Source organism: Balaenoptera physalus (genome assembly GCF_965194825.1).
Source record: "Balaenoptera physalus genome assembly, chromosome: 8".
Lineage (NCBI taxonomy): Eukaryota > Metazoa > Chordata > Mammalia > Artiodactyla > Balaenopteridae > Balaenoptera > Balaenoptera physalus.
Window position 1 is genome coordinate 82,650,480 of NC_138887.1, and position 23,768 is coordinate 82,674,247.

At 40.8% G+C, this 23,768-nt stretch overlaps 1 protein-coding gene across 5 annotated transcripts in view; it reads right to left on the reverse strand.

The window, feature by feature from the left end:
• AOAH (acyloxyacyl hydrolase) overlaps positions 1-23,768 on the reverse strand; it is a 176,248-nt gene that overhangs the window by 84,939 nt on the left and 67,541 nt on the right. For all 5 annotated transcript variants that reach the window (XM_082471859.1, XM_082471860.1, XM_082471856.1 and 2 more), the window contains 5 exons: positions 18,128-18,188; positions 16,961-17,031; positions 16,030-16,078; positions 13,403-13,451; positions 11,123-11,217 (listed from right to left, as the gene is read on the reverse strand). In XM_082471859.1, the coding sequence (XP_082327985.1) occupies positions 11,123-11,217; positions 13,403-13,451; positions 16,030-16,078; positions 16,961-17,031; positions 18,128-18,188 (325 nt within the window). The remainder of the gene's footprint in view (positions 1-11,122; positions 11,218-13,402; positions 13,452-16,029; positions 16,079-16,960; positions 17,032-18,127; positions 18,189-23,768) is intronic.

Here is a 23,768-nt window from a genome sequence, read left to right on the forward strand (position 1 = left end):
TTATTTATGTTAATGTGTTTCTTACTGTTATTTTCTAATGAATTAATAAATCCCATTGTGGAGTTGGTACATTCCCTTCACCTTCACTAGTCACTTAAGTTTCATGCTCCAGCCCCTGGTCATCTGGAGTTTAATCCCCACATTGAGGTCAAATCCAGGCAATCCTCTCCAGGATTTTCAGTGGCCCAGGTTGGCTCTCCCTTCCTGGGGTCCATATCCTTGCCCCAGGACACACACTCTTTCTGTCCTGATGACTCAGTCACCACCCTTACATTACTCACAGGAGTGTCAGACTCCAGCTTTTTTGACCCCAGTCTCCGAGGACACCTGTCCAAGTCTCTTAGTGGCCTCCTACAGTGAGGGGAAGCATCCTGCCCTTCCCGCATGGGGACAGCGGAGCCCCACTGCCATACTGACACTAGCGATTCCCAGCCTCAAGCTACAGGTTGCAGAAATGGTTTTCACTCCCTTCTTCTGCAGGTCCTGCTGAAGTCCTTCTAATATTTGACTGTGGAAGGTGGGACTAGTTGGCCCACATTGTCTTAGGGTCTCACTTGAAACTTAGGTAGAAATAAATAGTCCAGTTTTTAACATCTGTTATAAAATCATCCCGAATTTCTAATGAAATATCTATCATTATTTATATTTTATACCCAAGGAAATTAAAGCTCAGAGAAGATAAGTAAAGGTAAGTGGCTAAGCCAGGATTTGAACACAGGTATGTCTGATTCAAAGTCCAAGATTATTTTATACAGAGATAATTTAGGGGCTTGAAATTCCCCTCTGGGCTCATGGTGTCAGTTTCACAAATGGCTTCTGTGCCATCAGTAGGGTGGCTGTATATCCCAATATGTCTGGGCCGGTCTGGGTTAATGCCTATTGTCCTCACATAATTAACAGTAATGATCCCTCTTCTCTCAAGTTTGGGCAATAAATTATAAGACCACCACAACTGCTAGGTTTAGGGGAGTTTGGTGCAGAGGAACCAGAAGTACCAGAAGTTTTGTAGGAGGGCAGACTCTTCCAGTAGAGTCTCCAAAGCCTGGCTTAGACCCTGCAGGGAAGATATGCACTGGGGAGATGAAGTCCAGGCAGCCTCCCCAGATGCAAGGATGCTGGGAACAGCCCTGGGTTAACCGCAGCCTGAGATATCTGGCTGGAGGAGGGTGGTCTATTCAGAAACTCGATGTAAAGTCCACAGAGCAGGCAGGGTGTGAGAAAACTACATATCCATGGTTGATTCTAGATAACTTCTTAGTCTGTCCATTTCTTTTCTTCCCAATGTACTCTTCTAGCTTAGGACACTTTTACTAGAATAATAACAAACTCCTAGCTGAGTTTCTTGCCTGCTCCCCCTTCCTCCCCCACGCCCCCCACCCATGTAATCCATCCTGCCCATTGAAACCGGAGTGATTTTTCTGAAATTCAAGTCAGACTGCTGCTATTTCTTAGTTTAAACCCCTTTGACAGCTTCCTATTGCCTTCAGGATAAACTCTGAGTTCCTTAATGTGGCTTTGAGGTCCTCTGAGATCAGCTCCTATGCACCTTCCTAGGCTCTTCTCTTACATTCAGACCTTGTGCTGGATCAATGTCAGTTCAGCCCCACCAAACTTCTCATAACTCTGCACCCTCTTACTTGTGAGCCTTTGCACGTGCTCTTTCAGCCCCTAAGACACTCCTTCCTAGGTCTGCTGGGACGGATGCCTCCGATGCCTTCTTCCTCCCAGTTTGGGAAGCACGTGTGCATCACAGCAGGTCACACTCTGGAATTGCCTATTTGCTTATTTGCATTTCCCCACAAGGCCTGAAACTCTCTGAGGACCTGGGCTCTTTCCATCCTCTTCACCTCTGTGTTATTAGCTCCTATCACAGGGTTTGGCACATGGTAGGTACTGGGTTAGGATTTAGTGATATTTTGCTTACAAACATTAAAAGCCAAACAACCAAAACAGGAGACGTCTGAGCTCAACATACATCATGGGTGTCTGCTAGGCATGGTACTTATACCTAACCTGATTCTCTGTGCAAATGAAGAGACTCCATAGATAATAAGTTTTAAAAACTGGAAGTCTTTTTTAAAAAGGAGCATTTAAAAAGTATTCCATATATGAGTGAAATCATACGGTATTTGTTTTTTTCCATCTGACTTATTTCACTTAGCCTAATACCCTCAAGGTCCATCCATGTTGTGGCTAATGGCAAGATTTCATCTTTTTATTTTTATGGCTGCGTAGTATTCCATTGTATATATATACCACATCTTCTTTTTTTTTTCCTAATCATGGTTTTGATCTTTATTATCTGATTGATCTCAGGCAGGATCCTTAAGTTCTCTATGTTTCCATTTCTTTTTTTTTTTTAACATCTTTATTGGAGTATAATTGCTTTACAATGTTGTATTAGTTTCTGCTGTATAACAAAGTGAATCAGCTATACGTATACATATATCCTTATATCCCCTCCCTCTTGCATCTCCTTCCTACCCTCCCTATCCCACCTCTCTAGGTGGTCACAAAGCACTGAGCTGATCTCCCCGTGCTATGTGGCTGCTTCCCACTAGCTATCTATTTTACGTTTGGTAGTGTATATATGTCAATGCTACTCTCTCGCTTCGTCCCAGCTTACCCTCTCCCATCTCCATGTCTTCAAGTCCATTCTCTACGCCTGCGTCTTTATTCCTGACCTGCCCTTAGGTTCATCAGAACCTTTTTTTTTTTTTTAGATTCCATATATATGTGTTAGCATATGGTATTTGTTTTTCTCTTTCTGACTTACTTCACTCTGTATGACAGACTCTAGGTCCATCCACCTCACTACAAATAACTCAATTTCGTTTCTTTTTATGGCTGAGTAATATTTCACTGTATATATGTGCCACATCTTCTTTATCCATGCACCTGCCGCTGGGCACTGGGTAAAGGGGTTCAACTGTATGATGATGGATAGAAACTAAATTTTTGGTGGTGAACACGATGTAGTGTATACAGAAGTTGTAATATAATGTTGTACATATGAAGCATATATAATGTTATAAACTGATGTTACTTCAATAAAAAATAGTAAGTAAAAAAAAAAGGAGTATGATCTATACTGGCCAGAAAATGAAACCATGAATCAGCTTAATATCCAGTCGTGGATTATGGCTTGTACACTGAAAAGGATAGTATGTAACACTGACAGATATAATGAGTAAAAAGTCTAAGTAGCAATGTGGAAAAATGATTATGATTAGTACTAATTTTTAAAAAAAGGAGCATTGCCAATTGCTTACTTGCTATTCTTGTGACTACATAGTGTGTGTGTGTGTGTGTGTGTGTGTGTGTGTGTATGCGTAGTGAGGGTAGAGTACTGGGGAAGAGAAAAGTTTAAGATAGTGGGGGTAATTTTTTTTAATATTCTCATAATTGGTTCTAATGTAGACTTTATATCTTCTTTTTTCCCCAATAAGAAGAATATTAAAAGAATATTTCAAAACAAATCTGATACTCCAAAATGTTAAAATGATTCTCTCTGGGTGGTAGCATGAGGGAAATTTTAATAATTTCTTCATAATTTCTGTATTTGCTTATTTTTCTCCACTGAATATTTAACATATATGATTAGATAAAAGCAACAGAGCAAACATTCCCTCTCTTCCCTCTTTCACTTTGGGCAGATTACTTCCTTCCCTATTGGTCTGGCCATGTGAGTTGCTTTGCCTATGGGTTGATGGCGGACATGATGCAGCAAATATGTTTGTATGAGGGCCTTGCCCTCTTGCACTTCTGACATTATCATGAAAAGTGCATGCTCTGGATAGATTGCCCAACCAAGGAAAAATGAGAGACATGTGTAGCAGATCTGGACCCAAGCTTCAGCTTGGAGCAAAGACCAACAGAGCCCAGCCTAGCACAGCTGTGTGAGTGAGAAGAAATGACGATTGTTTTAAGTCATTAAGATTTGGGTGGTGTATACAGCATTATTTTGACAATAACTCAGTGATAAATCTTCATTTTCAACATCAACTTTCTGAGCAAAATCTCTGTCTTTTATTCTTCTTGTCCCATCTTTCATTCTTATCAAATGGTATCCCACAGAAGTGGCCCAGGCTGGGAGTGCCCAGGATAACTTTTAGCTTGGAGAGGAATGTTAACCTGGAGAGATATTTTAAGAATCCTAGAACATCAAAGGCTTGAAATAGATGACAAACTAACACTAAAACTGTAGCGTTGTCTCTACCATCAATAGCATTACTGACATATTGATGAAACTAATGAATCCCAATTACCATTATGCCCAATATGGGTTCCTCATTGCCATTCTCATAGTCATTTTTCTGAACTACTAATTTACTGCCAAAAAGGGATGGGTGTGGGGTGAGAAATAACCCAAACCCAAACCAACAACTGCTGATCTGCAGTTATTTCAATTCATTTGTTGTTGCAAATAGCAAATAAAAAATTGCTACAATCCAAATTCCAATTGTCTGGATTCCAGGATGGGGCTGGTTACTGGGCTTGTGGGAATGATTTCTTTAAAGTGTCTTCTCAATGGGTTTTTCTCTTCCTCAGAGACTTAGCACACTGCAGAGAGAGCTGCCAGCTCCAGTGAGAGGCTGTCCTCCCCAAGGGAACCCTAAAGCGAGAGGCACCCCTCACCTCCACCTCCAGAGGCCAGGTGTGGAATAGGAAGGTCAAGCATGAAGACATCGACCAGCTTGGTTAGCTACCACCACTGCACTGTGTGAGCTGTGTGTCAATCTACTTTTGTCTGGTTTGAATCTAACATACAGTTTCCAAAGCATTTTCACAGACCTTAGCTCACTGAAGCACATGGCCTTCCTTCATCATCTACAGAGTTTCTGGTTAGGTGGTTTGTTCAAGATGATACTGCCAGGAAGTGGTTCTGCACCTCTTAGCTGTGTGACCTTAGGCTATCTACTCAACATTTCTGAGTACTTGTCTGGAAAGTGAGGCTATGTTGTAATAATACCTACCCCAGAGGGCTTTTATGAAGATTAAAAAAGTAATGCTTTAGTATTCTTTAGCTGGTTTCCTTAGCTATTTGCTTAAAAACCAGACAAAACAATCCCTCAAATGTTTGGTACATACATAACAAAAATTCATTGAAGAAAAATTAGAAAAAATGTTATCCAGAATTCTAGAGTCCAAAGTTAACATACTGATCTACAACCTTCAAATTATTTTCTTTGTCTGTACACATGAACACACATATGTTCATAAAAACTGGCCCATATATTACTATCTTGTAACCTGGTTTTGCCACCTAACAAATTACCATAAACATATTTTCTTGCTAAGAAATGTGTCTATAATATGTGTATTAACAGTTGCATAATATTTCACTTTGTGGATACAGTATATTTTTAAATATCTAAACCCCTATTTTTTTAAACATCTTTATTGGAGTATAACTGCTTTACAGTATTGTGTTAGTTTCAGCTGTATAACAAAGTGAAGGGAGTGTTCTAATTTCATTCTTTTACATGTAGCTGTCCAGTTTTCCCAGCACCACTTATTGAAGAGGCCGTCTTTTCTCCATTGTATACTCTTGCCTCGTTTATCAAAGATAAGGTGACCATATGTGCGTGGGTTTATCTCTGGGCTTTCTATCCTGTTCCATTCATCTATATTTCTGTTTTTCTGACAGTACCATACTGTCTTGATTACTGTAGCTTTGTAGTATACTCTGAAGTCCAGGAGCCTGATTCCTCCAGCTCCATTTTTCTTTCTCAAGATTGTTTTGGCTATTTGGGGTGTTTTGTGTTTCCATACAAATTGTGCAATTTTTTGTTCTACTTCTGGGAGAAATGCCATTGATAGTTTGATAGGGATTGCATTGAACCTGTAGATTCCTTTGGGCAGTATAGTCATTTTCACAATGTTGATTCTTCCAATCCAAGAACATAGTATATCTCTCCATCTGTTTGTATCATCTTTAATTTCTTTCATCAGTATCTTATAGTTTTCTGCATACAGGTCTTTTGTCTCCTTAGGTAGGTTTATTCCCAGGTATTTTATTCTTTTTGTTGCAGTGGTAAGTGGGAGTGTTTCCTTAATTTCTCTTTCAGATTTTTCATCATTAGTGTATAGGAATGAAAGAGATTTCTGTGCATTAATTTTATATCCTGCTACATTACCAAATTCATTGATTAGCTCTAGTAGTTCTCTGGTAGCATCTTTAGGATTCTCTATGTATAGTATCATGTCATTTGCAACCAGTGACAGCTTTCCTTCTTCTTTTTGGATTTGGATTCCTTTTATTTCTTTTTCTTCTCTGATTGCTGTGGCTAAAACTTCCAAAACTATGTTGAATAATATTGGTGAGAGTAGTCAACCTTGTCTCATTCCTGATCTTAGAGGAAATGGTTTCAGTTTTTCACCATTGGGAAAGATGTTGGCTGTGGGTTTGTCATATACGGCCTTTATTATGTTGAGGTAGTTCCCTCTATGCCTACTTTCTGGAGAGTTTTTATCATAAATGGGTGCTGAATTTTGTCAAAAGCTTTTTCTGCCTCTATTGAGATGATCATATGGTTTTTCCCCTTCAATTTGTTAATATGGTTAATCACATTGATTTGCACATATTGAAGAATCCTTGCATTCCTGGGATAAACACCACTTGATCATAGTGTATGATCCTTTTAATGTGCTGTCTAGTCTCATAGTATTGTGGTTGGAAAAGATACTTGGTATGATTTCAATTTTCTTAAATTTACCAAGGCCTGATTTGTGACCCAGGATATGATCTATCCTGGAGAATATTCCATGAGCACTTGAGAAGTGTATTCTGTTGTTTTGGATGGAATGTCCTATAAATATCAATTAAGTCCATCTTGTTTAATGTATCATTTAAAGCTTGTGCTTCCTTATTTATTTTCATTTTGGATGATCTGTCCATTGGTGACAGTGGGGTGTTAAAGTCCCCTACTATTATTGTGTTAGTGTTGATTTCCTCTTTTATGGCTGTTAGCATTTGCCTTATGTATTGAGGTGCTCCTGTGTTGGGTGCATAAATATTTACAATTGTTATAACTTCTTCTTCGATTGATCCCTTGATCATTATGTAGCGTCCTTCTTTGTCTCTTGTAATAGTCTTTATTTTAAAGTCTATTTTATCTGATATGAGAATTGCCACTCCAGCTTTCTTCTGATTTCCATTTGCATGCAATATCTTTTTCCATCCCCTCACTTTCAGTCTGTATGTGTCCCTAGGTCTGAAGTGGGTCTCTTGTAGACAGCATATATACAGGTCTTCTTTGTATCCATTCAGCCAGTCTATGTCTTTTGATTGGAGCATTTAATCCATTTACATTTTAGGTAATTATCAATATGTATGTTCCTATTACCATTTTCTTAATTGTTTTAGGTTTGTTATTGTAGGTCTTTTCCTTCTCTTGTGTTTCCTGCCTAGAGATGTTCCTTTAGCATTTTGTTGTAAAGCTGGTTTGGTGGTGCTGAATTCTCTTAGCTTTTGCTTGTCTGGAAAGGTTTTAATTTCTCCGTCGAATCTGAATGAGATCCTTGCTGGGTAGAGTAACCTTGGTTGTAGGTTTTTCCCTTTCATCACTTTAAATATGTCCTGCCACTCCTTTCTGGCTTGCAGAGTTTCTGCTGAAAAATCAGCTGTTAACCTTATGGGGATTCCCTTGTACGTTATTTGTTGCTTTTCCCTTGCTGCTTTTAATATTTTTTCTGTGTATTTAATTTTTGATAGTTTGATTAATATGTGTTTCGGCGTGTTTCTCTTTGGGTTCATCCTGTATGGTACTCTCTGTGCTTCCTGGACTTGATTGACTATTTCCTTTCCCACGTTAGGGAAGTTTTCTACTATAATCTCTTCAAATATTTTCTCAGACCTTTTCTTTTTCTCTTCTTCTTCTGGGACCCCTATAATTCAAATGTTTGTGCGTTTAATGTTGCCCCAGACGTCTCTGAGACTGTCCTCAATTCTCTTCATTCTTTTTTCTTTATTCGGCTCCCTGGCAGTTATTTCCACCATTTTATCTTCCAGCTCACTTATCTTTTCTTCTGCCTCAGTTATTCTGTTATTGATTCCTTCTAGAGTATTTTTAATTTCAGTAATTTTGTTGTTCATCATTGCTTGTTTGCTCTTTAGTTCTTCTATATCCTTGTTAAATGTTTCTTGTATCTTCTCCATTCTGTTTCTGAGATTTTGGATCATGTTTACTATCATTACTCTGAATTCTTTTTCAGGTAGCTTGCCTATTTTGTCTTCATTTATTTGGTCTTGTAGGTTTTTACCTTGCTCTTTCATCTGTAACATATTTTTTTGTCATTTCTTTCTTTTCTTTTTTTTTTTTTTTTTTTGATGGGTGGTGCTGTATTCCTGTATTACTGGTTGTTTGGCCTGAGACGTCCAGCATTGGAGTTTGCAGGCAGTTAGATAGAGCTGGGTCTTGGCGCTGAGATGAGGACCTCTGGGAGGCCTCACTCCAGTTGATATTCCCTGGAGTCTGAGGTTCTCTGTTAGTCCAGCGGTTTGGACTTGGAGCTCCCAACACAGGAGCTCCGGCCCAGCCTCTGGCCTGGGAACCAAGATCCCGCAAGCTTTGTGGCATGGTAAAAAAAAAATAAGGAAGAAAGGAGCAGTACAATATCAAAGAATAACAAACAAAATAAAATTAGAAAGATAAAAAATATATTAGGAAAAATAAAACTATAATTGAAACAACTGCAACAAGGTAAAATAAAACCAAAGCAGAAAAAAGAAAAAAAAAGGGGGGGGGGCAACAAGCCAAAAGGAGAGATCACCGGTTGCTGGGGGTTCCTCCTAACCCCTTAGGTGTCTGTGGTTCCCCACCGGTGCCTGGTAGGTGCCATAGTTGTGAGAAGACGCAAATTCCACATCCTCCTAGTATGCCATCTTGACTCCACCCCAATCCCCTATTTTTTTTTAAATTTCTTTTTTCATTTTTGCTCTTATAAATAACTCTTTGATGAATACTCATGTACATAGATTCTTGAGCAAATGACTGTTTAGTTTTAAAGAGAAATTTTCAGAAGCAGAATTACTTGTTAAAATCACAAACGCTATAACGTCACTTTATACATATTGTCAAATTGCCTGCCAGAGACGTTCTAGCAACTTAAACTCTCATTAGTGGTGAAGGAACATGTCCCTTTCACCATATTCTTGCTAAAAGAAGGCCTTTATCACTTTTTAAACTTTGCTTATTTGACAGATGATAGATGATACCTCATTGTTGTTTTAATTTGTTTTTCTTTGATTACTACTGAAGATGAAACTGTTTTTATATTTATTGGTCATGTTCTTTTTTATTTGTTTATATATATATATTTATTTATTTATTTATTTATGGCTGTGTTGGGTCTTCGTTTCTGCGTGAGGGCTTTCTCTAGTTGCGGCAAGCGGGGTTCACTCTTCATCGCGGTGCACAGGCCTCTCACTGTCGCGGCCTCTCTTGTTGCGGAGCACAGGCTCCAGATGCGGAGGCTCAGCAATTGTGGCTCACGGGCCTAGTCGCTCCGCGGTATGTGGGATCTTCCCAGACCAGGGCTTGAACCCATGTCCCCTGCAATGGCAGGCAGATTCTCAACCACTGCGCCACCAGGGAAGCCCCTATTGGTCATGTTCTTGATCATTAAAAAATTAAATTGTTTTTTCCTTATTGATATGCAGGAACTCTTTGTTATTAGAGAATTTAAATCTTGTCTTATATGTTATAAATATTGCTCTAGTTTTTCATTTGTCTTTTAATTTTATGAATTTTTGGACATTGTATACATTTGAAGATTTCATGTAATTAAATCTAGTAATAGTTTTTTTTTGGCCTTGCTTTTATAATACCATGCTCAGAGAGATTGGAATAATTCTTAAAATAATCTTTTTCAGGAAAGCATAAATCTGTTATATTTTCTGAATCTTTGAATGACTGAGAATATGTTGTGGCCTTCATGTAGGAACCATATCTTGGCAGCTGGAGCATTTTTGACACACTATCCTCAAAATGTTGTAGAGGCTGTTCTGCTATTTTCTGAAATTTATTATTGAAAGATAAGTCTGATGTCAAAAGGATTTTTCCTCCTAGTATGTGTCCTGGTTGTTTGTTGGGCTGAATGATTGCAAGATTTTTCTTTATATTTGGAATATAATGGAAAAGCAAGACATGATGAGTAGAGTCTCTTTTATATTCTCTGGAGTTCAGTGGGGCTTTGGATTAAAGTCAAGGATTTCTTCAACTCAAGAAAATTATCTTTTGTTGTTTATTTGGTCACCACTTCCTCTCTGTCTGATATGTTCTCTTCCCCCGGGTTTCCTATTCAATCTCCAGGACCTATCCTATATGTCTCTTATGTAAGTTCCAGAATTTGGCTGACTGGTTTTCTCACCCTGTTTTTTACATTGTCCAACTTGCTAGACAGTATGGCCATCGCATTTTTACATCAGGCCATTATTGTTTCACCTAAAAGTAGTCTTCTCTAACCTCAGATTGTTCCTTTTTCATGAGCATAATCTCCTCACACTATTGTTGAGAATCTGGATTTAATCTCTTACAAAATTCACTTTCCTGTAGGAAGCTTTTTTCAAGAGTTATTTTCTTTGGAGACCATGAACATTTTTTCTATGTTCAAATGCTTCTCTGTTTGCTCATCCTTACAAGGGAAGTCTGTGTTTGCCCAGTTTTAGAACTTGGGAGAGGTTCCATAAGAGAGTATTCAGGTTCGTGTCTGATTTCTTCAGTGTGAGAAAAGGGGTCAAAGAAGAATGTATAATTCTTGCAGTTTAACTTCCCTGGATCAGCGTTTTCATTTTATAGGAGGTTGAAGAGAGAACTACATCCCGAGGTGGCCGTACAACAAGGGCTTCCCCACTATGCCCAAGTTTCCTTTCCATCCGGCAGGGGCACCATCCTCCTTTTCTAATGGATGAGATAGCTCTTGTTATGAGCCTGTTGTTCTTATCACAGTGTTTGAACTGAACTGAACTGAAATGGCTGTGGATGTGCCTTTGATGGCAGATTGTGCTGAGAAGGGAAATCTGCACCTGTTTGGAACTGGCATCACATTTATAGAGAGCAAGGGGGAAACAAACACAGAGGCCAGCACATCCTGCATGATTACTGCCAAAATTACTTACCAAAGACATCTGTGAAGCTGTGATCCAATCGGGAGGGATGTGAAAATGAGCCCCAGCTGAGTCTCCCAGCAAAATGATTCCCCTGGGCTGTGAACCTAGGTGGCACAATTTATTTGCATTATTTATGCACTCAAGTAGTTTGAAGCCTCCAGATTGGGTAGTTAGGTGAGCACATACCCTGGTGTGTATTCTGTGCATAGAGCATCATAACAGTGATGCATTGCCACTTTTTGAGTGTTGGAGAGTGAGGGGCATAGCATTTGGGAGCTGAATGAGATTTCCAGGCCATTGAAACTGCCAGCTAAGCTGTATAGATGCAGGTGTCCTTCCTAGCTCAGCATAAAACAAACTCCTGTGCAACATCTTGAGTGAATGATAGATGAATAAAAGCATCAAAACTTTATCTGAACTCAGAAATATGCCCTAAATTTTGGTTCTGAAAATTGCTTTCTTGGAAAACACACTCATTTCTGTTAACATCCACTTTAGGAATTAGTAATCTCATGGAGCAATTTTGATTTTTTTCAAAGATGTTATGGTCTTTTAATGTCCTTAATCTATATATACAAAAGCACTGGATGGACAATCATGGCTGATTAGTGGGGAGATGGAGAGATAAAATCCCTATGCAGCCCTATATGTTTGGAGGTTAAGAATCACTTAATCTGATTCTAAGGCCCATCTACATGAATCATTCATCCATGGGTGATGCACGAACTCTTCCAAATCCCTTAAGATCCTGAAAGAATCAATCAGTGCTTCTCAGAGTCAGAGAGGAGAGCCTACTTCCTCCACCTCCAAAGGCCCCAAATCAAGCCGAGGATGGCCCAGCCTCACTCCAGCGGCTCCCTATCTCGGGACTTTGTGACAGCTAGCACTTGGCCACACAAATGGGGACTGAGAAGGCCCAGGACATTGAGGAGGGGTTGGGATTTGGGGAATCCAAGAGGCTTCCCACAGTGAACCCAGAGCCTCACACCAGGATTTCACTTAGATCTGAGTTTACTTATTCATTTGTCTATTTGTTAATGCATTCCTTTATTCATCCAACAAGCATTTCTAAACTGCATTACTATGTGTCGGGTCCTTACATTTTCTACCTCCATCCTATCCTTCTAATAGCTTACAGACAATTAGACTTTAAGCTGATTGAGGGCAAGGACTGTATCACGTCTGCCCATAAAAACTCAGAGCCAAGTATAGCCCTTGGTGCATAATAGGAATAGGTGTTCAGGAAATATCTGTTGAATGAATGAATGAATGAATGAAATGCTTCTAAATGTTAGGGGAAAGCATTGTCTAAACATAAAACAGTGACGCTACCATAGGGTCTTGTTTGAGACTCTTTGGACATCACCAGGACCATGTTTTCAGTACTATGTGGGTGGTAATAGGTTCCTCCTAAGAACACTGGTAGCCCAGGTGTATGTGGCATTGGGCACTTAGAATACAGAGCTTTTCCTCAGGTATTTTTGGGAACTCTCAATGGCTATTGCTTGGAGGTCTTCCTCAAGTCACCCAGATATGAGTCTTTAGCCCAGTTGACACAAGGACTCTGTCAGTACAAGTCTAGACGTCTGACCTTATAGTGTATTGAGGAGGACACAAAGAAGACTGAAAATTATCACCTGCACTTATTTTCTTATTTGGAGAAGTGCTGGATTTCGGTTACCCTGTTATCTATCTTACAGCCTTTTCTAATATTATCATTAAAGTTTCCAATTCCCCAAAAAAGGAATCAATTAAACAAATTCAACTTTGCTTTGTCTTGATTCTGCCTCATTTTTCTATAATCTTTTTCATGTCATTTTCTAATTTGTCACGAAAATAAATGTAAATTGGGGGCTTCCCTGGTGGCGCAGTGGTTGAGAATCTGCCTGTTAATGCAGGGGACACGGGTTCGAGCCCTGGTCTGGGAAGATCCCACATGCCACAGAGCAGCTGGGTCCGTGAGCCATAATTACTGAGCCTGCGCGTCTGGAGCCTGTGCTCCGCAACAAGAGAGGCCGCGATAGTGAGAGGCCCGCGCACCACGATGAAGAGTGGCCCCCGCTTGCCACAACTAGAGAAAGCCCTCGCACAGAAACGAAGACCCAGCACAGCCATAAATAAATAAATAAAATTAATTAATTAAAAAAAATAAAAATAAATGTAAATTGGTCAACATTATGTTGTAGCATCAGGCACTTCCTCACTTGGATGGTCTGTTTGCTTCAATCTGACTCAGACTAGAAAAGAATCTTCTATTGGAATAAGTACACTGACTTTTGCAATTCATACCTTCACAGAATTTCTTCTCGTATGGAATTCCATCTTTTGGATCAACACCCTTTAAGAGAAATGATGAAATTAGCAGCTTGCTTTTAAATTTATGAGACACAAACATGAAATCCTTCCCAAATGGCTTTAAAAGCACAAAAACAAATCAGTGGATAAAATCCTTTAAAGTCTCTTGAGCCCTTAATCCAACACAGCAACATCCTAGGTAAGTGAATTGGGCTTTAAGGAACTGGGGGCAGGAATAAGGAGAGATCCAGAGACTGGACCATCTTGTTCAGAAGGATGCAAGGCAGGGCTCTGAGTGCTGGTAGTATCACCCGGAGGGAGCACTGAGGGTCCATCCAGTGACCGGGACACAGGGGCAGAGTGGGTTCAGCAGTCTCTGAGTTGGAGCTCTAAGTGCCCTGACACCTCCAGTGCCTAAGGGTTGATGCTTCTAGAGCAGAGATTCTCAACAGGGCTGATTTTGAGGCACCCCTCCTCTACCCCTGCCCCACAGCCATCCGAAGGGACATTTGGCAATGCCTGGAGACATCTTTGGTTGTTACAATGCGGGGAGGGGGAGCTACCGGCATTTAGTGGGGAGAGGCAGGGACGCTACTGACCATCATACAATTTACAAGGCAGCCCAAACCATAAAGAATTAGTCCAAATGTTGATATGATGAGACTGAGAAGCCCAGAAGTGAGGTTGAGGCTGTGAGTGGGATGGAGTTACCCCAGCTGAGGGCGCTTCCTAACACTTAAAGCTAAGTCTGTGCGTTAGTGGAGCAGCTGGTCCTTGGAAGTTTCGAGCAGAGTCTGGATAACTTTAAAAAAGTTAAAATATATATATATAATTTGTTTTTGGTTTTTTTTGTTTTCTTTTGTTTGCCAAACTCTGGTCTGGAGAGCACTGGCATTCCACTAGATCTTAATGGTATAAACAGTATTCTAGGAAGAAAGAACCTGATGGTCAGAGATGTACTGGAAACAGTGTGTTCACTGTCTTGGTCTTGGGGACTCCCAACGTGCATTAAAACATTAAAGATGCTGAGAAATTCGGAAGTAAAGTGAACTGTTCAGGCTTATTTGACCCAGTACTTTCCAAACTTTGCTATAGCGCCCCTCCTCCCTTACCTCTTAACCTCCCACTCAACACTGGAGTTCTTGGACACAGTTTGGGAAATGTTGGACTTAGTGATTGTAAAGCCCTCTCTGAGTTTATGATTTTGTGATTCTGTGAGTCATTTTTCCTCCATGGAAAGGGATAGGTATGAAGGTCATGTGTCTTTCTCCTATTACTGATGATAAACTCTGAGTCTTGGCTCCCTGGGCTCCTGGTGGATTTCCACTGGTCTAGCACAGTCTCTTATTGGCCTTCCTTATGTAGGTGGGATCCCATGTCAGAGGCAGGGATGGGGTCATGGAACCAAGACAGCAGCTTCACACACTAATAACCCCCCATGTCCTCCAACATGACAACTAAGCTTGACTTTATCGAACAAGAGTTGCCTTGGGGGTCTTGACACCTTGACACCTTAAGATCTAGGGGGCATGTCTTCCCCTCCTCATGAAAAGGCAGTGTGACTGATGATAGGGTGGGTGGGTAGGGCTATACCAGGATACAATCTGTCTTGCTCTCCATATCTCAGAAGAAATGGACTGTCAGTGTCCTGGAGAGAGGAAACTGTTTACAGAAACTTTCTCCTCTTCATCCAAGCAGACAAATTAGGCAACCATTCAGAGGCAACTTATCTTGAAGCTGGGGAATCTTAAACTTCAAGGCTCCTGGTTTGTATGATCCCTGCCTGTGTGAGTGCTGGGAGCAGCTGGGAGCTATAGAGTGTTTTAGGTGGAGAGGAGCCAGGCTGCACTCAGAACAATATTTCTACATAAGCACTCCTGGCAAATTGGAACAGAGATCTCAGAAGAAAGGGACCTGAATTTCCAAGACTCCAGGAATTTGTTAAGATTTCTTTTATTGTTCTAATTAATTATACTTTTATTCTTGATTTTGTATTTGTATTTGGTATTCTTTTTCTTCACGAGGACCCCTCAAATCCTGTAAGCTCAGGACCTCACAAAACTGGGTCTGCTGCCATTGCCGTGCTAAGATTAAGTGTTTGGCTTTTCTCTTTCCTTCCCTTTTCTCTACCTGGAAGCTGCTAATTTATTATTCATAGGGCACCGGGGCACCAGCATTAGATGCCTCAGGATGTGGGTAGTGGGGTAACTACAGGTAACTTCCATTCTGCCTGACTAGCCTTACGAAATAGAAAAAAATTGCTGCAATGAAACAGTGACAGCATGCGGTTTGCTCCAATAGCTGTTTGGGTTGCTGTAAAACTTTGCTATACACCACTCTCCATTTAATTTCACACTGTTCCAAACAGAATAAAGGGATTAGATGTGAATGAGCTTAAGCGAGACTTATAGTGGCTGTGACAGAGACAGGCTCAACTCTCATTACATCATGGACATTCTTCACATGTGATTGGATTCTATGCCTCTCTTCCAAACAGCAGAAAAAGAGTTGCTGTAGCCTACCATCTTCTTCCTTAGGTCTGACTGAAGCAAACAGGCAATGGGCTTTTAAGGAGGGCGGAAAGCAAGAGAACAGGGTTAAGTTTGAATTTAGTCGCTTACCCAAATGCCATTACAGTTTGAATCCTGATGTGTATCCCAGTTGTCTGGCCTGTGAAGAAAACGTCAACATTGGTCTTCGGCATGTATTTATCACTCTGAATGTCAGCTTCACAAATGAAGGAATGAATGAATGAGTGCTACACCAAGTGTCTTTGATAGACAACAGTTTCTTCAGGGAAAAGTGCCACACACCATTGTGTGTTGTGGCACACAGAAGCCTCACTTGACCTCTTTGCCATTCTCTTGGCTTTGGATGTTTGCTGGGAACTGTGGACCAAGTGCAGTCTTTTCACAATTGACTATATTCATGGGCGGTATTGTTGTGGAATGATGCCGATGAGAATAATGAACACATCTGCAGTCCATTTCATTTAGACAGGTGACACCATTAAAGTTATGCCTCTGAAGTCCCAAACATCTGGTTAATGCTTCAGCACTGTAGTCACAGCTAAGATGAAGGCTGGCATACCCAGTTTGAAGTCTGAGATGTGATTGACTGAACATCAGCCTGGGACTAAAATGTGACCTGCGCTCTACTCTCTGCCCCCCTCGCCCTCCTCCTGGTGGAAGAGGCTACTCTTTCTGGGCCCAGGGCTGCCTGGAGAACTCGTGCAGGAGGCTGGATAACCTGTCCACAATAACCTGTCTACTCACGTGTTTCTCCCGCTAGACTGTAAACTCCTCGAGAGGAGGGCTATTTCTATTTGTTTACCACCCAACAGGATGCAGAGTGCTTGGCAACGCTCGATGAGCAGTTTTTGGGCAAATGAATGAAGAAACACTGTTTTTTCATTGAGCTTTACTTCAATTAGGAGATGGAGGTCCCTTCTCTCTGTAAGCACGAATCCCCTAGGCTGGGGGAGATAATTATGCCTTCTGCCTCCTTTTCAGAAGGTAATTTTCGACATCAGTGACCAGCAGAGACCGTTACCTTCTGCCTGGGTATGCCATCTTGTTGCTGTCGTTACAGTCTCTCCCTCGCCAGTGAGAGCCCCGCAGTGTCTGAAATTGAAGAGCACACACAGGGAGGGTCAGTTCTGCTTTGACGTTATCCACAGTGAAGGCCAATCAGAGCTGTCTGAGGGGTACTGACATCTGCCATTTTAAATCCAAATACAGTCTAGGAACACAAGAGATCACTAAGAAAATTAAGATGATATGCTAAGACCTCCCGTGTGAGGTGAAATGTAATATGGTACCAGGGCCAATCACAGATGAAGTGTGTGTGTGTATGTGAGTGTGTGTGCGTGTGTGTATATGCGTTGCTGGGTGCGTGCTGATATGTAAGTGTATGGGGGTGCATGTGTGTGAATGTGCATGTATGTGGGCACGTGTGCATTCACATGGGTTGTTATGTGAATGCATGTTTTATACACGTGTCTGTGTACATGTGTGTTCATTTGTATGTGTCTATGTGCACTTCCACAAAGAGCAGGACCATCCAACTCCCTGAACTTTCTCTATCAAAGGCTCCAAAACAATTGGTTTATTTGGTCCAGTGATTAATCATTTTGCTGGATAATTTAAAAAACCTCTAGCCAAACTGGTTAGTTGTGTGGATTTATTATATTTTTGACATGTCTGATTTGAAAGAATCAAGAGTCATGATAATGTCACACAATGTTTTTATTTCTCACATTCCCAGGTAGAGTATTTGAGATCCCACCTACTTTGGAGAGTTTGTGACATCTGTTGCTTGCTTGCTGAATTTCGCAGAGAACATTCTGACATCCTAACTGTTCTAAATCTAACATGCGTACACAGACATAAACACACACACACACTTTTAAAAAGTAAGTTAAAATACGTTTAAGAATTTTGAAAATAATTCCCAACACATTTCAAGATAACTGTTATCCCCATGGAGAATTCCAGCTGGGAATGGCGTCAGGAAACGAAAACAGTCTAGGACTGAGATCCACTTTGATGGTTCGTGTATTCGTAAGATACCAAAAAGTCTGTAAACATCATAAAATGGTGTATTATCAAATTAATAATACATTCAAATGGCAGTCAATCTTGTCTTATTAAAGGAAAGAAATTTATAGGAAGCGACGCAATATTTAGCAAACATCTGGTTCGTCTTAACGGTACTTACTGGGAAAACACTGTATTTGTCTGAATCTACATCTTTGAATGGTAAAGAATTTTGTATAGCCCTAGAAGAAAAAAAACAAAACACCTGGTGAGCTAAGAAAAAACAAATGGTGTTTGTGAAAACAAATAGAGACATTTTTAGATATGGCTGTGTTGAGTTTATGTGACAGAACTCCATTCTAAAAATAAAATTAAGGACCTAAATAAAAATTTAAAAAATAAAATAAAAATAAAATGAAGAGTACCAGCCAAACTTTGCTCATCCCTGCTCTCCACTCAACAGAACTATTTTCTCTCTGACTTTTTAGTTGGCCTATACGGGGAGGTAAAATATAATGAACTCAAGTTTTAGAGGGCATGGGATATGGCTGTTGAGGTCCTCAGGAAAGAACCTACATTTTTGGTCCAGTCAACGAGCTCAGTACTACAGATTTTACACATTTTACACATTCTGTGATGGAACTCTTTTCTTAAGATTCTCCTCTTTTAAACCACTTATTCTGAGAATCTGACAATTTAGTTGTCACTCCCATTCAAGAGCCTGGGGAACCAAGGGCTCTGATGTGATTGATGACCAAGCAATTCATGTCAAAACCATGGATACCTCCGCTGAGTGAGGATTTCCCCTGAGATCTCACTACCAGACTTCTCCCAGCTTCCAAAGGCAAACACTGTTGCCCTCTAGGAAAATCACTTACAGAGTAGCAGGGAAGTGCCGTCATATGGCAGGGTGAGGTTATTCTTGGAGCCTAGAATATAGAGGGAGTAACACGACCCTTTATAGGATTTAGTAAATGGTCTTTTGAATCAAGAGCTTCTCAGCAGTTCTGAGAGTCTCAAGTCAAGTGAATTCAGCCAGAGCCAGCATGGCGCCTAATTGGTGGTGTGGAGCCTGGCTTATGAGCTCTGAGGTGGCGGACCCACCACAAGACCACATTAATAGACCTCTTGGGAGATGACATCTCCTGTAAGACTAGGTATTTTCTCCCATGTACATATTTGACCTCTTGGATAGCTATTTTATGTTTCTAGATGAGAAAAGGAGGAAAGACACAGAGGGAGAGGGAGAGGGAGATGGAGAGAGAGAGGACGAACAGACCCAAAGAGCCATATTTTCAGTGTGAGAAAAGGTTCTGGGTGAAGGGTCTCACTGAGGATGACAAAGCTACCCCTTTCCACCTTTGCCATCTCGGGGATGAGAGTTTGTCCTTGAAGGAAGGAACAATGAGTTGTCTCTAGAATTAGAAAGTTAGTTCATTAAATTAACCTTTACCTGCTTATTTTAAAGGCTCAAAGTGACGAACCAAAACCATACATTCTAGACACGAGAGGGTAGATTGGTCATCATAAGTCACATAAATTGCAATTTACATAAACTCCACAATCCCTTATTCATAGCCCCAAAATCCAAACAGGTCTGAACACCAAGACTTGTTTCTTATTTTCAACTTTGCAGCTAACACATTTGGTGGCAAAACTTCACCCAAACTGGTCTAAGGCAATTCATAAGCTATACCCTATTTAGTGTGACTATCCATATATTTCATTGCTGATATATAAATTTGTTTGATTAGGAGGTGCTGGGAGTGTTAGGTGAGTTATGGTATATGCACCGTATGTTACTTTCTTAAAATCTGGGAAATTCTGAATTCCAAATCACATCTGGCTCTGTTTTGGATAAAGCATTGTTGACTTTCACTACTATTACTTCTGCAAAATTGTATCTAAACTTGATACCTTGTGTATCCTTATAGGTATCTGGTTGTATGCTGAAATATTCATTCATTCATTCATTCCACAGCCATTTTTGAAGTCCTTGCATGTGCCAGGCATCATATGAGATATTAGGGATAAATATAAGATACATTTCCTATGCTAGAAGAGCTTAATGATGGGTGGAGGAAAACAAGGCATCAACAGATAACCACAGTGCTATGGAGAAAATTCTATAAGAGGGTTGTGCACCCAGAGGGAAAACATTTCTAACTCTATACAGGGAGGGAGGTGATCTTAAGGTGAAAGCTAAAGGATGAGAAAGCATTTTCAAAGCAAGTAATTGGGTGATGGGTGTGGGTGTTTTAGTGGGAAGGAAAAGTATGGGAAGCCCCTTAACATAGCTCTAGGTTCTGAAATTAGACTCCTTGGATTTGAATCCCAGGTCTGCTGTCTACTTGGTATGTAACTTTGGGCAAATTATTTAATCTGTTTGTACATCTGTTACCTCATTTGTAAACAGGGCCAGTGTCAGTACCTGCTTCCTAGGGCTGTTGGAAAGACTAATAGCATTGTTACATGTGAAGCAAGGAAGACCTGTGCCAAGCATGTGATAAGTACTCACAAAATATTAGCTCTTTTCATTATTATGTGCAATGCTAACAGTTATTCCAAGGATGGTTTCTAGGATTGGGCAAACAGGAATCAGGTGTCTGCTCTTATGACATTTTAGTTTCTGGAGACATCTCGAATCCAATCCATGGACTCTCTTCAGATTTTCAGGTTCCCAGCCACACAATGTTCCATCCAGTTAGGCGTGTCCATTATTTTTAGGTATTTTTACCGTAAGCACCTTTGCAGCAAGCATTTTTGCTGTAAACATTTTCACTGCATAACTAATTGGTCATAAGACAATTTTGCCATAAAAGGTAAAATGACTGGTTGATAGTTTGTTTTGATATATATCATACAAAAATCATGACAGATGATGATGATTTGCCCCAAGAGCTGGTTTCTGATTTTGAAGCACACTACAATGGAGGAGAAAGAGGTTGAGGGCCTGAAAGTTGCAGATTTGAACTCACATTTCCCATAGAACTTTGGAATGTTTATCAACAGACATGTTACAAGATGCCAAGAACACACAACAGTGTAGAGGCTATCACAACGCAATACAAAGCTTAGGTATAAACATGCATCCTAATATTTGGAAACTGATACCTCTCCTAACGAAGGAAGAAATCTTAGCAAAAAAGAAAAAGTGTGATGCCAAATGAGGAGAAGAATCAACAAGAAAAAACAGTGTGTAAAATACTAAGATTGAAAGACCTGGAAGATAAGTGCTTATGTACAAGTCGCGAAATAAGATCAGTCATTTGCGCAGTATTGCCATGAAATATACACACACTTTAAATATATTCAGATATTTTGTATTTAGCAATAAAGTCTCTTTAATTTTATAATTCATTTTTCATGTTTCATGATGTCCTTCTTAATGTCTCTTTTTTATTTTTCATTGTTTTATCCCTTACAGCAAAATCATGGCTAATTAGTTACGTGGCAAAAATATTTGTGGCAGCAAAGCTGTCTAAGGCAGAGAAACTTACGGTGAAAATACCTAGAACCCCAGTTACCACGTTGGCTGGTGCAGCTAATCACCTGCTTGCTGCTCCTGCCCTATGACTGTCTGGGGTTGGGCTAGCAGGCTTGACCCAGGGAGCAATTGTGATTGCAGCTGAATGGCATTCGTTACATAATGGTGAGCTATTCAAGTGTAAAGTGCCTAAAATTATGTCATGAAACTGGGGCATTACAACAAAAGAAAACTAGGGGGAATAAAGTTTCCATGTGTATCTGCCTCATATGTGAGTCCCAGGCAGTACTCCAGGGCCAGCGTGACTCTGTTTCACATGCGTGTGGATGTGTTACATGCATCCCTGTAAGATAAAATGAGAGCAGAGAAAACCATGGAAGGACACATCCTGACGTGTTTACACGGCTCACCTTGTGGTGGGGACAGGGACGATGTGGGTGGAAAGACCAGGGCAGGGGCAAGAAGGAACAAATGAAAAAAAGCAAAGAATGATGAATTAAAAGCACAGTTAACGTAGAAAAAGATAGTCTGTGTGAATTTACGTGAAATAATACATATGTGGGTTCATGCATTTGGAAATTCAATAGAAAGAATAAATTATGAAGAGGGGACCCTCCTGTCCTACCACTGCTACAATAGAAAATAGGCAGTAGGGTTTCCCTGGTGGCGCAGTGGTTGAGAATCTGCCTGCCAATGCAGGGGACACGGGTTCGAGCCCTGGTCTGGGAGGATCCCACATGCCGCGGAGCAACTGGGCCCGTGAGCCACAACTACTGAGCCTGCGCGTCTGGAGCCTGTGCTCCGCAACAAGAGGCTGCAATAGTGAGAGGCCCGTGCACCACGATGAAGAGTGGCCCCCGCTTGCCACAACTAGACAAAGCCCTCGCACAGAAACGAAGACCCAACACAGCCATAAATAATAAATAAATAAATAAATAAATAAACAAACAAACAAACCCAAAGTTAAAAAAAAAAGAAAAAAGAAAATAGGCAGTATATAGGCACTGTGAATTCTGATCAAAACAAAACAACAACCAAAAACTTGGTTGCCCCATGGTAGTAGCCTGGTATCCTAAACATTTGTTTTTCTAATAAAGCAGTGCTTTTTCTTTATTGATTCCCTTGTTTCTGCAGAGTCCCTACTAAAACTAAGCACTGTGGTAGGAACGCAGGGATAAAAAGTTTACCAAGAAATGGTATCCCCGCTCTCCAAGAGCTGTCGGTGGGTGTGGGAGACTGACGGGGAAGCAGCCAGAGAAGAACAGGGTGCAGGAGAAGGCACCAGTGAGCGTGGAGTACGGAGGAGGCTGGCCAAGCGACCGAAGCTAGGCTGTGAGCTGGAAAACTTCCCACGGGTGGAGACACCTCCATTGCATTTTGAAGGCATTAGACCAAACAGGATGGGGACAAGAGAGGCACAGAGCCAGAAAGGCATTCTTACCGGAGGGGATTTTAGGGAAGGATTATGTAACAGAAGACACATAGGTCTTTGTCTCTACCACCTGCTGACTGTGCTAGTGGGTCAAGCATTAAATAAACTAGAACCGACTTGCTCATGTGAAAGTGAGGCTCCGAGTCACGGGACAGGCAATGCTGTGGCTCTGAGCCTGACCTTTATAACCAGGCTGCTGGGTTCAAACATCATATTTATCCATGACTAGCTCTGTGACCTTGGACACACGGCTTTACATCTTTAAAAAGGGGACCAAAAAACTGTTGTCTGTCTAACAGGGTTGCATTTATAAGAGTTCCTGGTGCAGAGACAGTATCAGATAACTTTCACTTGTCATTATTATTACTGAGCCACAGGTTGTTTTAAAGAATAAACGAGGCTGCATTTAAATGTGCTTTATAAACCATGCAGCACTGAATAATTCGTGACTTGGTACGAATTATACTAGAAGCACAGTGATTTTTAGAAAGAAGAAAAACATACTGCTTTTGCTTTTTCATGAAAAAATTTCCCTTTGAAATTGGGCCAGGAAAATCCCTGGACACAGATGCTCTTGAATTCAGGTTTTCAAAGGTGGTTCAATTGAAGAGTTGCCATTTTAGGCCCTGAGGGCCCACGTTTGGTTTGACACAGAAAATGCAATGGTGCTTTCAGCAAGGAGGGGACAGGGGTCTCAATTCAACAAGAGCTAAGCATGATGAAATGGTCAGGGGCTTGGGACCTGGCTGCATCTTAGCCCCCCGCACTTTCTTTCATGCCCGATATTTCCCCTCTACTCCTCATGTCCTGATGGTCTCTGCCTCCACTTCTATTCATGAAAAGCGGGATTGATGACTGTTCCAGGATCCAGGTCCGCACTTTGCACAGTTGGCTTGCAGGAGC